Source organism: Pyrgilauda ruficollis, unplaced genomic scaffold (genome assembly GCF_017590135.1).
Source record: "Pyrgilauda ruficollis isolate IOZ18807 unplaced genomic scaffold, ASM1759013v1 scaffold244, whole genome shotgun sequence".
NCBI lineage: Eukaryota > Metazoa > Chordata > Aves > Passeriformes > Passeridae > Pyrgilauda > Pyrgilauda ruficollis.
The window spans coordinates 180,828-197,972 of NW_024523756.1; the positions used below are offsets into that span (position 1 = coordinate 180,828).

The 17,145-nt window shown below is 54.9% G+C and overlaps 1 protein-coding gene across 1 annotated transcript in view; it reads left to right on the forward strand.

The window, feature by feature from the left end:
* NUP98 (nucleoporin 98 and 96 precursor) overlaps nt 1-17,145 on the forward strand; it is a 35,983-nt gene that overhangs the window by 17,736 nt on the left and 1,102 nt on the right. The window contains exons 17-33 of the mRNA XM_041470321.1: nt 168-281; nt 752-890; nt 1,124-1,301; nt 1,771-1,935; nt 5,138-5,314; nt 6,323-6,473; nt 7,388-7,808; nt 8,634-8,937; nt 9,092-9,104; nt 9,651-9,919; nt 11,293-11,436; nt 12,746-12,888; nt 13,378-13,599; nt 14,431-14,672; nt 15,218-15,372; nt 15,711-15,822; nt 16,912-17,145. The exon at nt 16,912-17,145 is cut by the window's right edge and continues 1 nt beyond it. Coding sequence (XP_041326255.1) covers nt 168-281; nt 752-890; nt 1,124-1,301; nt 1,771-1,935; nt 5,138-5,314; nt 6,323-6,473; nt 7,388-7,808; nt 8,634-8,937; nt 9,092-9,104; nt 9,651-9,919; nt 11,293-11,436; nt 12,746-12,888; nt 13,378-13,599; nt 14,431-14,672; nt 15,218-15,372; nt 15,711-15,822; nt 16,912-17,123 — 3,161 coding nt within the window. The 3' untranslated portion in view covers nt 17,124-17,145. The remainder of the gene's footprint in view (nt 1-167; nt 282-751; nt 891-1,123; nt 1,302-1,770; nt 1,936-5,137; nt 5,315-6,322; nt 6,474-7,387; nt 7,809-8,633; nt 8,938-9,091; nt 9,105-9,650; nt 9,920-11,292; nt 11,437-12,745; nt 12,889-13,377; nt 13,600-14,430; nt 14,673-15,217; nt 15,373-15,710; nt 15,823-16,911) is intronic.

The following is a 17,145-nucleotide window of genomic DNA, read 5'->3' on the forward strand; positions in this document are numbered from 1 at the left end:
GGAGGCTGTGGAATGAAGGTGTTGTGGTGTCCGTTGCCTTTGGGTGCCCTGATTCTCAGTTCCTCTGAGGCTTCCAGCTGTTCAGGCTGGCAAAAGAAATGGGATAACAGTCTGGGAATGTTGATACATTGCTGCCAGCCCTGTTTTCAGGGAATGTTGTGTTGCAGGGATTGTCCTGACACGAGCTGGCTACTACACCATCCCGACCCTGGAGGAGCTGGCCCGGCTGACCAACGACAGGAAAGAATGTATCGTGACAGACTTCACCATCGGCCGCACGGGTGAGAGCCCTGGCCCTCCTGGCCTGCTCCAGGGATCCTAAAGCTGCAGAACCTCAGTTCCAAACCTCAGTCTGACTGTCACCAGTGCCCTTGCTTTGGGAGCAGTTGGCATCAAAGTTGTGTGGGATTTTAGGATAAAATAAATCCCAGTATCACAGACTGATTTGGTTTGGGAAGGGCATTAAAGCTCATCCCATTCCATGGGCAGGGACAACTTCCACCATCCCAGGGTGCTCCAAACCCTATCTTCGATATCAGTGTCAAAGTTGATAAGGCTCCTCCAGAGTTTTCTCAGGGGGAAGGATGTGTCACTTTGCTTGGGAGACAGGACCAGGCTGGGTGGGGACAGGAGGAGCGCAGCAGGAACGTGGGCTCTGTGGCACGTGACTTTTCGCAGTTTTAATTGTGACTTTTCGCAGTTTAATTGACCTTTTCACAATTTAATTGTGACCTTTTGGGTTGTTCTGCAGGTTATGGATCAATTTACTTCGAAGGAGAAGTAAATCTAACAAACTTAAACCTGGATGAGATTGTACATATCCGGAGAAAAGAAGTTATTGTTTACCCTGACGACGAAAAAAAACCTCCCATTGGGGAAGGGTTAAATAGGTAAGTGTTAGATAAGGATGATTTTTGGAACCCTGACAGTCTGCTGTGCTTGCAGGCTGCAACCAAGAGACAAATCCAAACGGTGCATTTGGTTTACAGTGTCAGTGAGTTACTTCCAGGTTTCTGAGCCGCACATTTGATTTAAAAGCTGACACGAGTTTCCCTGGCCGGGGCTGCGCCCTGCTCCCCTGCCCAGGCTCCCAGCCCGTCTCTGAGCTGCTGTCCTTTGGCAGGCGAGCCGAGGTGACCCTGGACGGGGTGTGGCCCACGGACAAGACGTCGCGCTGCCTGATCAAGAGCCCCGAGCGGCTGGCCGAGATGGACTACGAGGGCCGGCTGGAGGCCGTGTCCCGCAAGCAGGGCGCGCGCTTCAAGGAGTACCGCCCCGAGACCGGCTCCTGGGTCTTCAAGGTGAGCCAGCCTGGGCTGCAGGCTGCTCAGCATCCCCAGCTCGAGGCATTTCTGACTTCGGACAGCTGTGTGGCGTCCCTCTGCTCTGCTCTGGTGAGAGCCATCCTCACCAAAGCAGCTCCTCGCTCCTGGCAGTGTTGTTGGTCGGATTGGATGGGGCTTGGATCACTGGACCTACCTGCACTAGTGGAAGTGCATGCTCATGGAATATATATCCCTGCTTATGGAATGAATGAGCTTTAAGGCCCCTCCCAATCCAAACCAGTCTGTGGTTCTGTGGTGAAAACAGGCCTCAGACCTGCCTAGAGCAGGTGGTTTTAGTCTGTAGAGAGGCTGAATTTGTTGCAGGTGGCCTAAGAGTTGTGTGTTAGGGCACCTGTATAGGGCACAGTTACACCTGCCCAGTGTTCAGGCCTTCCAGAAATTTCACTTCCAAGCTGTGACACATTTGTTCTTCTCCTTAACACAGGTAGCACACTTTTCCAAGTATGGCTTGCAAGATTCCGACGAGGATGAGGAAGATCGTCCTTTAAAAGTGGACACCAAGAAGTTAAAGACCACACCTGTGCCACCCCCAGGGCACCTGCCACCCCAGCAGATGGCCCTGAACGGCAAACCAGCGCCCCCGGCTCAGGTAGAAGGAGAGCAGTGACTAAAGGGGGTTGATGACACGGAATTTGGAGAATAGCAGTGCCTGGGAAGGGGGTGGTTGGAGTAACGTGCAATCTGGAGAGTGAAGCCTTACAGAAACTCTTCTGAGCTCTGCCTGAGTGGCTGCGTGTTGTTTTCCTTTGAGACACTTGACATTTCAGACCAAGGACGGGGCGGGGAGGCTTTCAACCCTTGTTTCTTGTTTGAATTCTAGTCTGAGTTTGGCAGATTTGCACCTCTTCTGGAAGAACCCTTGTTTTTGTGACTCTTAAATGCACGCCCGTAATGCCACCGCCGTGTGCTGCCTGCCTGGACAGTGATGCTGTGCACTCAGTTGCCTTTACCACCATTAGTGTGCAAGACTGTCTGCTTTCCATTTTAAGAATGTGCTCTATTTTTATTAAAATAATACTTTTTGTAAGGCTGGCTACATGCTGGCTTCATAAACATATTTGTGTTGGATGTGACTGCTTTAAACCTTTGCAAAACATCCTCAATGCTGGGCCCATCTTACACAGGAATGTTTGATCCACAGGCAGTGTTTGATCTAGTTCACTGGGAATACCAGGAGCTGAGGTGGGCAAGAGGCCAATGGCCCCTGCCCCTGGGCTGTCCCAGCCATGGTGTGGCCACAGACCCAGGGCAGGGATTGTCCCCCAGAGCAGAGATTGTCCCCCGTGCTGAGCACAATGTTCCACCTTGAGGGCTGTTTCCAGTTCTGGGAAAGAGAGACCTGGAGGGGCTGGAGCATGTCCAGGGCAGGGAATGGAGCTGGGAAGTGGCTGGAGCCCCAGGAGGGCACAGGCAGTGTTTGATCTAGTTCACTGGGAATACCAGGAGCTGAGGTGGGCAAGAGGCCAATGGCCCCTGCCCCTGGGCTGTCCCAGCCATGGTGTGGCCACAGACCCAGGGCAGGGATTGTCCCCCAGAGCAGAGATTGTCCCCCGTGCTGAGCACTATGTTCCACCTGAGCACTATGTTCTACCCTTAACCAAAGGGCTGTTTCCAGTTCTGGGAAAGAGAGACCTGGAGGGGCTGGAGCATGTCCAGGGCAGGGAATGGAGCTGGGAAGGGGCTGGAGCCCCAGGAGGGGCTGAGGGAGCTGGGAAGGGGCTGAGCCTGGAGCAAAGGAGGCTCAGGGGGGACCTTTCGGCTCTGCACAAGTCCCTGCCAGGAGGGTGGAGCAGGAAATGGCCTCAAGTTGTGCCAGGGGAGGTTTAGGTTGGATATTGGGAAAACTATTTCCTGAAAAGGGCTGTCCAGCCCTGGCACAGGTTGCCCAAGGCAGTGGTGAAGTCACCTCCCTGAGGGATCCCACAGCCTGTGGATGGGCACTTGGGATGCAGCGAGTGGTGGCCCTGGCGGTGCTGGGCACGGCTGGACTCGGTGGGCTCAGAGGCTTTTCCCACCTCGGTAGTTCTGTGCTTGTAACACAGAACTTCTCCCTGGTACCCAGTGTGGGTCTCTGCTGACCATTTGTGTGGCAGGAGAGCAGAGCTCTCCAGGCAGGTGAGAGGGCCCTCAGGACCCTGATCCCTGTTGAGCAGTTCCAAAGCACCTTCTGCTCCCTGGGCAGAGCACCCTGCTGCTGGGGCAGGCTGGGGCTGCCAGCCCTGCTGGATTCTGCTTGGAGAATCCCAGAGCAGTGCCAGCTGCTGCTCCAGCTCTCCTGGCTCCTTGGCTAATTAACACCCACTCACTCATCCCTCTGCTGGAGTAGATCCTTAATTATTTGCATTTTGAGCTGCACACGTGGCTGCCCAATAACATCACTTCAGCCCCCCTCCCTGCTTCATGTTCAGGCTAGGGGACCAGAGCTGAGGTTTTAAACACTCAGGAATACTGGGAATATCACTGATATTTTTAAATATTCTTCTACAATCCAATGTACTTAGCAAAAATTCCTCCAGGTTAGTTAACCTCTCTGACTTGTATAACATTAACTTAGGTTTTAATTTCTGAAATTAGAAAAAACAGCAGTTAGTTTCCCAAAACCCTAAGAAACATCATAACATTGCTTAAAACTTCCTGAAAACTTGGTGTAGAACATATCTGGTAATACTATTATTTGGGCTGTAAGAAGCATTTAATATCTGGATTTGGTTTTTGCTTTGTCTTCCCTCACTACGTTAAATATTAATGAATTTATTAATATTGCAAGGGAGCCTGCTACATTAAAGCCCAATGAAGGGAGCAGTGAAACTTGTGTGTTTGTAACCATATTTTGACTTGTAAATCTGTTCCACACATGGGGCCAGGCTCAGATTCTGCATCTGCCACTCAGTTCCATCCTTACAGACTGCCCAGGTGATTTTATCTCAGCTGAGAACTTTCACTCCATCCTGGCTGGTTCTGCAGAGCTAAGTACAGCCTTGTGAACATGCTCCTTAATTCCTGATCAGGATTCCCAGGACACTCCCTGCCTAGGTTTCCTCACTCCTGTTTTTATATCACTTCAGTGGTCTGTACTGTTTTTTCTGGGAAGCTGGAAGCATGAGGCTTTCACAGGACACAAAGCTGGGATGGTTAAACTGGAACCAAACCAGCACAAGGGAGGTCAGGTCCTGTGGAGCCAGGTGGGCAAAAGTACAGCCCCTGTGAGCAGTGAGACATGGAATCATGGAAGATTTGGGTTGGGAGGGACCCCAAATCCCACCCAGTGCCACCCTGCCATGGCAGGGACACCTTCCCCTGTGCCAGGCTGCTCCAGCCTCAGTGTCCAGCCTGGCCTTGGGCACTGCCAGGGATCCAGGGGCAGCCCCAGCTGCCCTGGGCACCTGTGCCAGGGCCTGCCCGTTACATTAACCATGTGAAATGCAGATCTTTGTGGAATGTAGGCTCTGTGGTTGGAGTTTGTACCACATGGGATGGATCTGGGAGGAGGGGAGGGAGGCAGGACACGCAGAGCTCTCCCTTCGCTGGGCACGTGAGAACTGCACTGCTGAAGAACAGTTTCCTAAACTGAATGGCAGAACTGGGAAAACTCCAGGAGGGCACCGCTGCTCTGGGACTGCTCCTTCCCTGGCATGGCCCACCCTGAAGGTTCTGTGTGTCCATCCCTGACCTTGGTGTGCAGCCTTGGCAGAGCCAGGAGCGCTCGGCAGTGCCCACAGGCGCTGGTGGCAGCCGTGGCTGTCCTGGCTGAGCTGTGCTCTGTGGGTGTGACCTGGCCTCTGTATCCGCAGCCCCCGGAGCTGGAGCAGCTGGGCAGGGTGGTGGAGCTGGACAGTGACATGGCAGACGTCACCCAGGAGCCAGCCCAGGAGCCCTTGGCAGAGGACGCCCTGGCCGAGGAGCAGGAGGCAGTGCCAGCGTCCACGCACATCGCATCCACCCAGGGCATCAACCCCTACGTCCTGCAGGTCAGTGTCCTGCCCTGCTCCTCGCTGGGAAGTGAGTGCAGCACTTCTCAAGGATGCTTTTGCCTTCCCAGGGGTGGTCACACACCAGCCTGTAATGATGAGTGCACCCATGGAGTGGGACTGAGCTCACACCACACCTCTGTTCTGGGGAAAGCCCCACACGTGGAGAGCTCAGTGCTGACAGGGAACACCCTAGAGCCAGAGCTGAGTTTCCAGAACTCTGGCCTCTGGGCACTGGGACAAGCTGAACTGATACCAGAGGAGTTGCCTTGGGCCCCTTGGTAGAAAAAAATGTTTTGGGGTAACTGGTCTTGATTTGGGGCTTGGTGTTGATGCTTTTATTTCAGAGTACCACAGAAGATTTGGGTTGGGAAAAACCATAAAGCCCATCCCATCCCCCCCCTGCCATGGCAGGGACACCTTCCACTGTGCCAGGCTGCTCCAGCCCCAGTGTCCAGCCTGGCCTTGGGCACTGCCAGGGATCCAGGGGCAGCCCCAGCTGCTCTGGGCACCCTGTGCCAGGGCCTGCCCACCCTGCCAGGGAACAATTCCTCATTGCCCAGATCCCATCCAGCCCTGCCCTCTGGCACTGGCAGCCATTCCCTGGCTCCTGTCCCTGCAGCTCTGTAATTTTTGTGGAAGGACAGAACCTTGAACACCTCTGGGCTTCTACCTGTAATGACAAATAGACCAGAAGTTAATCCTTAAGCTGACAAACAGCATTCAGAGCTAAGATCTAGGAAATCAGGATTATTGTCGGATGTCACCCCCATCCCCAGTGAGTCCTGTGCACTGATGTAACAAGGAGTTGTAAAACCTCACCAACAGGCAGCAAGCCTGAGCTGTGCCTCCACTGTTCCTTGGAATGTTGGCAACGTGGCTGTGTTGTTTGGTCATGTGCTGCATGTAGGAGTTTTTTTGGGTGGGAAGAGCTATTTTGATGAGCTTAGTGAGCTGCAGCTGTGGGAGAGATTGCTGATGTTCTGGCTTGGCTTCCCACATCCTCAGATCATGAAAGCTTCCTTGCTTGCTGATGACGACGACCTGGATTTGATCCTGGATTACCCTGGGAAGCAGCCTGTCAGGATGGACACTTCCCAAGAGATCTGCTCCCCAAGGCTTCCCATTTCAAAATCACAAGGACAGAAAAGACACACAGGTATGGTGAGAAACCACAGACTGTGTGAAGGAAGGTGAATTTTAACATGAACAGGAAAAGCCTGGGGTCTGCAACAGTTCCTTGCTGCCACTCCTTCCTCCTCTGTTCATTCCCTGCTCCAGCACAAGCCCTGCCCTGAGTGCTTCAGTGCCTGGAGCACCTCCTCAGCTCCTCTGATGCTTGCACTGATCTTTTCACTTTTTTTTTTTTATTTTCAGGTTTGGTTTTTTTTGTTTTTTTTTTCTCTCTGCTTGTGTGGGGTTTTTTCCCCCTTTTAAGAACTCCCAGAGGCACCAACTTTGCAGCTTGGTTTGGAGGTGGCCTGTGGTGGCTCTGCTGTGGGCACCAGCTGTGCCCTGCACAGAGCAGCCCCTACCAGATTCCCCCACTGCCCAAACCTTGCCCCTTGCATCCAGTGCACCCACTAAGTGGTGCTTTCTGTAGGGATATTGAGGAATACCTCTGGGAACAAGCAGGAAGGTGCTCCCTGATGGAGGAAACCCATTAATTCAGATCTGTTAATCAATTCAAAGCCCACGTGACTGGCAGGAACAGCCCTGAGGTGTGTGTGGGGCCAGTGTGAGCCCTGCTGATCCGTGTGCCACCCCACTTCTGTTCTGGTGTCCTGATTCCAACATGGAATCAGGGACTCCTCTGGGAATGGCCCAGTTTGGGCTGGGGCTGTGCCTTTCCCCTTCCTGGGAACACCCCATGTTTTCCTGTGGGCAGTGCTGGAGGGTCACTGGGACTCAGCACTGCACACACTCACACTTGGCTCCATGTTCCCATCACACCATCCAGACATTTGCCACTGGCTGTTCTGGGAATTCCTGAAATCCCTTCAAAGCCCAGAAATGCCCTCTGAAATACGGCTGCCCTTCCACTGAACCGTTCTTCCTGCTTCTCCCCATCAGCTGCTGGGCTGCTGCAATCCAAGTTTGCCAGTGTCCTTTTCCAAGCACCGAGTGCTGCTGTGGCAGATGCCAAGGGCCCCAGGACTTTGGGCAGTCCCCCCTGTGCCGCGCTGTGGTCGGCGGCGTCGCCGCTGGCCTCGGCGTTCGCGGTGCCCGCGGCCGTGCCCGAGGTGCAGGTGAAGACAGTGGGGGCCCGCCGGCAGCGCGGGCTCGTCCCTCTGGAGAGGTCCATCACCTACGGAAAAGGGAAGCTCCTGATGGACATGGGGCTCTTCATGGGCCGCTCCTTCCGCGTTGGCTGGGGACCCAACTGGACGCTGGTGAACTGTGGAGATCAGTTGAGCGGCTCGAGTGAAGTGGAAGATGCTCAGGTGGAGCCCGTGGAATACGGATTCCTGCCGACCCCCGTGGCTCCCAAATCGTGAGTAGTGCTTTCCTTCAGGATGGATGTGACAGGCTCGCTCTCCATGGCTGGCAGAGTCCTGGTTGCAGGTCGCTGTTCCTTCTGACATGCAGGAGTGGTGCAAGATGGTGTTGGCCATGGAGATCTCCTTCGTGGCCCTTCTCCACAAAAATATCTCTGTCCAATCCTGGAATAGCGTAGTAAAGAGGATTTGGTTTTTCTTTTTTATCAAACAAATAGCACTGTCACCCAGCACAAGGTTAAAGAGAAGGTTCAAAGTTGTTGGCCAGAAAGCTTCCAATCTCCTGGTTCTCCCTGAGGACATCTGCCCTACCTGAGGAAGTTCTAGTTCAGCTTCTCAATTCTCAGATGCCTTCATACTGCCTGTGCATCCAGCAGCACGTGGGCCTTTAGGGTCTCCATACCTGAACTGGACTGGAATATAGCCCAGTCCCACCATTTAAGTGCTCCAGAAAGCTTGTCTGGATGTTCTCCAGCATATGTGAAGTGCTGAGGAATGAGCTGGGGTGAAGGTGTGCTTGCTGCCTCTGCAGAGTTCAGTGAGTCACAGTTTATTCACCAAATCACAGAAGGTTTGGGTTCAGAGACTTAAAGACCATCTTGTTCCAACCCACTGCTGTGGCCAGGGGCACCATCCACTACCCCAGGTTGTTCAGGATCCCAAAGCCTGGCTCCAAATCCCAGACTCTCACCAGGATCTTCATGCCTTGGGTCATGCTTTGCTGTCGTGTTAATTAGGACAAGCTGCAGGATGAGCTGCTCCACTTGCATGGAGAACATGCAGAACTTTTGCTACTTGGTCTGTCTCCTCTTTTCCTCCAGACTCACAGAATCCCCTTTCAAAGTTCACGTGGAAAAGTTGAGCTTGGAACAGTGGAAGATGGACAGAGACAAGGAGCTGTATCTCACCCCTCTGGAGATAAAGCTGAAGCACAGCACTGTCCATATGGATGAGCCCTGTCCCCTCCTGGCCCCCAACCCCGGAGTCTCTGCCATCCATGACTATGCTGACTGGGCCAGGAAAGCATCTGAGGATCCCACTGTGGCAGAGAGTGAGTATAGAATGATCCTTCTCACAGAACGGTTTAGGCTGGCACAGCCCTGCCAGCCCAAGCAGTGCCAGCTGTGCCCCATGGCCACCTTGTCCCCAGCCCAGAGCACTCAGTGCCACCCCCAGGGGACACCTGCAGGGATGGGCACTGCAAAGCTCCCTGGGCAGCCCCTTCCAAACACTGTATTCTGGGATTCTCTAAGGTTCCTAAATCACAGCTTTTGTGTAGAGGAGGAGGACATGTAGAAAAAGAGTTTAAACTTAGAGTGCTCATCGTCACTGGCTGCTCTGCATGTGAAGTGTTCCCTTGTCAGTGACCACAAAATCATGGAGTGAGCTGGACTGGAAGGGACTTCAAAGCCCATCCAGTCCCACCCCACGCCACAGGCAGGGACTCCTTCCACTATCCCAGGTTGCTCCAAGCTTTGTCCAGCCTGGCCTTAAAGATTGGGTAGGGGCTGCTGCTGGACTCCCTTGTCCCCTTCACTGGCTCTGTCAGCTACCCCCAGTGAGGAAGTGCTGCTGGAGTGCATTTGGAACTGGGAGTTTTCGTAGTCACTCCTTTGAATTTTTAATGAATGATCTTTCTAATTGAGCTTCTGTTCAGACATTTTATATTTGGGTTAAAAACGTGTATTTTCAGAGCCTTATGGCAGGTTTTATCCCTGTCTGTTATACCAGGTGTTTATGGAGTGATTTATTTTGTAAGAAATATTGGAGTTGTGGCCTCCCCATTCCTGGAACTGTTCCATCCCCAAGTGAATGGAGCTTGGAGCAACTGACCTAAGTGGAAGGTGTCCCTGCCACGGGCAGGGGCTGGAATAGGATGAGTTTTAGGATCCCTCCCAGCCCCAGGCCTCGTGGGGCCGTAAGGTGTGCAGCTGAGGGTGTCCCTGCAGGTGACCACCGGCTGGCGCTGCTGCTGGCGCAGCTGGCCGGGAGCCAGCCCGTGCGGGACCTGCTGACGCTGCAGCTGGTGGACTGGCACCGCCTGCACAGCGACCGCTTCATCCAGGAGGAGCGCCTGCGCCTCTTCGCCCTGCTGGCGGGCAAGCCGGTAAGGACGGCCCCGGGGCCGGCGGCCGGCAGCACATCCTGGGGAGGGAGCGGGACGGTAAGGACGGCCCCGGGGCCGGCAGCACATCCGGGGGAGGGAGCGGGTGCGAGTCCGTGTCTGGGCTGTTCGGGTCCGGTCCGGCTAGCTGCGGAGCCCAGCCCACACCGTCTCACGTGGACGAAGGGAAAAGTCCAGAAGCACTCTTCTCCACGTGGGGGTGAACGTCCTCAGTTTGTTTCCAAGGTAGAAAAGAGGCCAGCCAGCTGCCTCCAGGGGGTTTTAAGAACTGGAAGGGGGCTGGAGAAGAGGGGCTACAGCCTGTGGGATACAAGTGAGGAGGGCTGAGGGGAGGGGTAAACCAGGGAGAGACCACCACACTGACACTTAGGGGAGGGGGAAAAGGGGAAGACCACGTGGTCAGAGGATACAAAACGTGTGAACAGTGCAAATTGCCAAACACCCAGTGCAAAACAACTGAATAACTATTTAGTGCAATACAAGAGAAGCAGAAAGGGCCTTTGCAAGGGATGCACAGATGTTTTATTCAGCCGTGCAGTGAGGTGTTCAGGGTCCAAGGGCACGCTCAGGGGCAGAGTCCAGGTCCCTGTGCCTCGAGAGGCAGGGGCTGCACAGTGGCCTCGGGGCAGTACAAAGATGAGGGCCAGTGGGGGAATAGGGAGGGAGTGGCTCAGGGACATAGGAGCAAGGGAAGGAGCCAATGGGGTAAAACAGCTTTTGAGGGAAGCTTCTTGTGTCTCCCTCACCCAGGGAATGCCTCTGAGGATCCCCACAACTCCCCCTTTTGGTATTATTGAGAAGGCTTCTCTGAAGGATCAACTGAATCAACACAAAATGACAAAAACAATCAAGAGCACCCATAAGACAATTTTCAAAATGCAAACAATTCTGAGTCCCCAGTGTCCAAACAGATTTTCTGGAGGGTCTTAGGAGGGATGCAGGGTTTTCTTAACATACTTTTTATCAGGAAACTGAGTCAGGAGAAGGTTTCTTCAGCAGGCACTGTTTCTCTGTCACCTGTGGCAGTGGTCAGCTGTGATTGGCTCTGTACGAGGTAGTGTAGGTGGTGGTGTGCCTGTTGGAAACTCCAAATAGAAATCATTAACTTTTAAGAAAAAGATGGTTACTTTAGGGAAACTTTCTTTCCCTCCCAATCACCTCCCCTCTGGAGCTGTGTCACAGAGCCACGGGCACTGCAGGGAGGGTCTCCTCCTCCTTCCCTCCCAGAGCCACCTCCTGCTGCTGCACACCTGGCTCCAGGTGTGGCTGAGCAGGGTCTGTGGCTCCAGGGGTGGCTGAGCAGGGTCTGTTGGTGGCTCCAGAGGTGGCTGAGCAGGGTCTGTTGGTGGCTCCAGGTGTGGCAGCTCTCCGAGAGGATCACTGTCAACGTGTGCTCGCTGCTGGACTGGAAGCGCTGCGTGGCCGTGCACCTCTGGTACCTGCTGCCCCCCACGGCCTCCATCTCCAAGGCTCTGGCCATGTACGAGTTGGCCTTTCAGGTGAGTCACTCCCTCCTGCCCAAGAGGAGCCCTTCAGGGTGCTCCTGCCTGCTGGTGCTGCACAGAGGCTCCTGTGAGCAGCCAGGAATTGCTGAATGTGGGATTGAGTGTAGGGTAAGGGGGGAATGGCTTCCCGCTGCCAGAGGGCAGGGTTAGGTGGGATACTGGGAAGGAATTCCTCCCTGGGAGGGTGGGCAGGCCTGGCACAGGGTGCCCAGAGCAGCTGGGGCTGCCCCTGCATCCCTAAAAGCATCCCAGACCAGGCTGGACAGGGCTTGGAGCAGCCTGGCACAGTGGAAGGTGTCCCTGCCATGGCAGGAGTGGAGCCAGATATCTTTAAGGTCCTTTCCAACCCAAACCATTCTGTGATTCTATAGAATCATAAGTTGTGTGGAGAAAACCCTTTTATGGAGCATTTCCAGTTTTGTCTAGCTGTTTGACAGCTGCACAGAATTAGGAAGAGGGACAGTGACCAACAGCAGGAAAGCCCTTTTGAGGCAGGCAGCCTGTTCTCCCGCTGGGGTCGTTAATCCTCACCTGCCTTGTCCAGCAGCCCCTGGTGCCCCACACCCGTGTGTGCCCCCCAGACACTGCCCCACACCCTGTGTGTGCCCCCCAGACACTGCCCCACACCCGTGTGTGCCCCCCAGACACTGCCCCACACCCGTGTGTGCCCCCCCAGCCCCTGTCCCACACCCCTGTGGCTCCATGCATTATGCAGAGCCCTGTGTCTTGCTGCAGAGCTCTGTGTGCAGCAGGACAAAGGGTTCTGCTGAAAAACATGTTTAATCATTTAACTAAAGCCAGCTCAGCCCTCCATCCTCAAGGCAGGCTAAGCACAGCAGCACGTCTGGGAACTTGTCACTGGTGTCTGCTTCAGTATTTAGTGTGCACAGTGCTGAGCACTTCTGAGTGCCCAGCTGTAGTGCAAGTTCTCAGCTGATTGTTCTGACTGACTCAGCGTGTCCTGTGCTGCTCGTGGCTGCCCAGACCCTGCTTAGCTGCAGAGAGAAGGCTCCCTGGGATGCACCCACTTCGTTCCATCAAGGCCTGTGTGGTTTTCCAGCTATAAAAGCCTTTGGGAATACAGGCTGTGTGTGAGAGCTGGCTGTAGCTCCAGGCAGTGGTTTTTAAGAGCTCAGTGTGAGGCATGAACCTGCCCTAGCATTTTGAGTTCAGGTTTTTCATGTTGGTTTTGGGGAGATTACAACTGCAGGTGCAGAAAAAGTCTCCTGAGCCTGCTGAGCTGTGAAATTCAGTTCTGTTCAGAATATGGTCTTCAAACTTACTGTTAAAACTATCTCCCTAGAACACCTCAGAGTGTGAAAAATACGCCTGCTGTCCTCTGCCTCCTTACCTGGAAGATTCTGGGTATGTCATTGAGGAAGATGACAACGGAGGAAGGCCCCTGAGAGATGTCTGCTTCCATTTGTTAAAGCTCTACAGTGACAGGTAAGTGGGCAAAGAGTTCAATAAGTATTTAGAAAAGTCATGATCAGTCAGTGACTGCCTGAGTTCACCACCCAGGGGTATGAAATCAGCCTGAACCTCTTGGAGCAGTCCGAAATCAGCCCCACATGTTCCCCTGACAGGTGGTGTCACCTGGGGATGGTGGAGATGGGCAACCTTAAGCTTTGGGGCACATTGGTGAGGTTTTAGGTGCTTTCTGTGTCTGAAGAGAGCAGGAAGGTTTCTCTGTAGCTGCCCTTTTTGAAGGCAGTGAGAAATCTGCAGGGGAGCACATGCAGAGGAAAAGGGGTGACAGTCTGGGTGCAGACTCACGAGAGCTCAGCAGTAAGTACTGTTAATTTTCTTCTTAAAAAACAAAACCAAAGCCCCACACCGATGTAAATCACACAGCTGGAGGTGGGTGAAAGGAGGGGATTGGATGTGATTTTGTGAGCACAATCAGCTCTCCCAGTCAGCAGTTTTGCTCTGCAGGTCCTACGAGCTTGACCAGCTGCTGGATCCCAGGAGTGTCACCTCTGACCCGCTGGATTTCCGCCTCAGCTGGCACCTGTGGGAGGTGCTGCGGGCCCTGAACTACTCCCACCTGTCCCAGCAGAGCTGGGGGGTGCTGAACACCAGTTATGCTGCCCAGCTGGAGAGCGAGGGGCTGTGGGAATGGGCCGTGTTCGTGATGCTGCACGAGCCTGACACGCAGTGAGTGACCCTGGGGGACTGTCCTGGGCTGGACACGTCCTGAGTAACCCTGAGTGACTGTCCTGGGCTGGACGTGTCCTGAGTGACCCTGGGGGACTGTCCTGGGCTGGACACGTCCTGAGTAACCCTGAGTGACTGTCCTGGGCTGGACGTGTCCTGAGTGACCCTGGGGGACTGTCCTGGGCTGGACACGTCCTGAGTAACCCTGAGTGACTGTCCTGGGCTGGACGTGTCCTGAGTGACCCTGGGGGACTGTCCTGGGCTGGACACGTCCTGAGTAACCCTGAGTGACTGTCCTGGGCTGGACGTGTCCTGAGTGACCCTGGGGGACTGTCCTGGGCTGGACACGTCCTGAGTAACCCTGAGTGACTGTCCTGGGCTGGACGTGTCCTGAGTGACCCTGGGGGACTGTCCTGGGCTGGACACGTCCTGAGTAACCCTGAGTGACTGTCCTGGGCTGGACGTGTCCTGAGTGACCCTGGGGGACTGTCCTGGGCTGGACACGTCCTGAGTAACCCTGAGTGACTGTCCTGGGCTGGACACACAGTGAGTGACCCTGGGTGACAGTCCTCGGCTGGACACGTCCTGAGTGACCCTGAGTGACTGTCCTGGGCCTTGAAATACCTTGGGGTCTGTCCTAAAGACCTGTGGTTGTAGAGGCTTCTCCCACATGGAGCAGCTGGCGGGCTTTGTGCCACTTGGGAAAAATCCCAGAACCCCAGACTGGTGTGGGGGAGGGCCCTTGAGGCCCATCTTGCCGCAGTGCCCTGCTCCGTGTGTGGGTGACGGGGAGCAGAGCTGGTGGCAGTGACAGCTGCCCTGTGTCCCCAGCGTGCGGGAGAAGGCCGTGCGGGAGCTGCTGAGCCGGCACTGCGCCCTCGCCGAGAGCGCCGAGTCCTGGGCCAAGGAGAGCTTCCTGACACAGCGCCTCTGCGTGCCCCCGCGCTGGATTCACGAGGCCAAGGCCGTTCGGGCCAGGATGGAGGGTGACAAGCACAAAGAGGCCCTTTTCCTCTTCAAGGCTGGGCACTGGAACCAGTGCCACAAGCTGGTTGTCAGGCACTTGGCCTCAGGTGGGTCTTGCTGCTCCTCTTGCATCCTGCGTCACGCAAAGGCATGGCAGGAGTGGGAGTGGGATCCCCTCTGCTCTGAGCCTGGCTGGGAGAGCTGGGAATGTTCAACCTGGAGAGGAGAAGCTCCAGGGAGAGCTCAGAGCCCTGGCAGGGCCTGAAGGGGCTCCAGGAGAGCTGCAGAGGGACTGGGGATAAGTGGAATAGGGTGGGATTGGATGATATTTAAGGTCCCTCCCAACCCAAACCAGTGATTGGCACCATGATTCCAAGCCATGGGGTGGCCAGTGAAGGGATCGGGCTGGGTTTGGAGCAGCAGAGTTAGCACAGAGGGCCTGGCAGTTCCAAAGCAGCTCTCCCTGGATACCTGGCATTTCCTGGGCAAACAGGGAAGCAGGGCAGTGCTTTCCCTGCTGCACAGCCCCACCTTCCTGGAGCACAGGGGCCTCTGGGGGCAAGGGCAGCAGTGGCCTTCCTGTTCCCTGATGTGTGGGCGTCCCTGCTGTGGGAGTTGGGTGGCCTCTGTTCCTAACTCCTGTTCTCTCCAGATGCAATTATCAACGAGAACTACAAGTACCTGAAAGGGTTCCTGGAGGACCTGGCACCCCCGGAGCGCAGCGCGCTCATCCAGGACTGGGAGCTGGCAGGGCTGGTCTACCTCGACTACATCCGTGTCAACGAGATGCTGGACAGGATTCAGCAGGTGCGGGCAGCTGCTTCCCCCGTGGGGGCTCACACGGGGGCTGATCGAAGCTCTCACTGGCTGTTGAGGGGGAGTCAGTGCTTCTCCTTGGCAGGCACTTCAAACAGAACATGGGGCAGCTCTAAAACTGGGCTTTGCTGTCTGCTGGCTGTGCCCTGTGGGTGTGTGACAGTGACAAGTGAAAGGGACGGGATAAACCCAGCAGTCTCCGTGTCCATTCCCCACATTCCTGCCCAGGCTTCCCCTTTGCCTGCTCTGGTGTGAATTCAGGCAGGTTTTGGTGTAGTGTCACCTGGTGGGTGAGTTTGGCCTTGGAGCTGACCCGTGTTTGTTTCCAGCTGGATGTTTCCACCTACGAGCTGGAGCGGTTACACACCAAAGTGACGTCCCTGTGCAACAGGATAGAGCAGCTGCAGTGCCACACGGCCAAGGACCGCCTGGCTCAGTCAGGTATGGTGACACCCTGCCCAGCAGCTCCCTGGGACAGCCAGATCCACACCTGGCTGACACCTGGGCAGCAGCTCTATCCCAAACTCACAGAACCATTTAGGTTGGAAAAGACCTTCCAGCCATTCCCCAGCACTGCCGAGGCCATCACTGATGCATGTCCCCAGGTGTCACATCCACAGGGCTGTGAAATCCCTCCAGGGATGGGGACTCCACCACCTCCCTGGGCAGCTGTGCTATCTGGGAAGGAATTTTCTCAATATCTGACCTGAGCCTCCCCTGGCCCAGCCTGAGCCCGTTCCCTCTCCTGTCCCTGTTCCCTGGAAGCTGAGCCTGACCCCCCTGGGCCTCCTTTTCTGCAGGGGGGAAGAATTGTTCCCTAATATCCAACCTAAACCCCCCTGGCACAGCCTGTTTCCTCTCCCCCTGTGGCTGCACTGCCTGTGCTGAGGGAGGGAGCAGGGAGAGGACAGCACACGCCCGTGCCTTCACTCCAGAACTGCCTCCCACCCCTGTCAGTCCTGGCTGGGTTTGCTCTGGAGCACTCCTGGGGCGGAGCACACACAGAGCCACTGTCCCCGTGTGGGTGTGTTTGAGGGTCCCAGGACGAGGGAAGAGATGAGAATCTTGACTCCATGTTTCAGAAGGCTGATATATTATATTATATTATATTATATTATATTATATTATATTATATTATATTATATTATATTATAATAGTATAGTATATTATATTATAGTATATTATATTATAGTATATTACATTATATTTATTATAATGCTGTACTAAAACTGTACTGAAAAGAATAGAGAGAAAGGATGGATCAGAAAGCTGGAATGGAATGGAATGGAATGGATAACAAAAACCTGTGACTCTCAGAGAGTCTGACACAGCTGGACCATGGATTGGTCATTAAGTAGAAACGATTCACACAGACCAGTCCAAGATGCACCTGTTGGTAAACGATGTCCAGACCACATTCCACAGCCAGCAGAGAGTTACTGCTTACATTGCTTTTCTAGCTAGAACAGGACAAAACTCCTAGCAAAGCGCTTTCATTGAACACCACGCTGACGTGCCCGCTCTTGCAGACATGGCGAAGCGCGTGGCCAACGTGCTGCGGGTGGTGCTGAGCCTGCAGCAGGGCCCCGAGCCGGGCCCCGAGCCCGCGGAGCCGCGCGTGCCCCTGCGGCTGCTGGCCCCGCACATCGGCCGCCTGCCCATGCCCGAGGACTACGCGCTGGAGGAGCTGCGCGGCCTCACCCAGGCCTACCTGCGCGAGCTGGCCCTGGCCGCGCACTGAGCGCCGCTCCGGCACGCCGGCA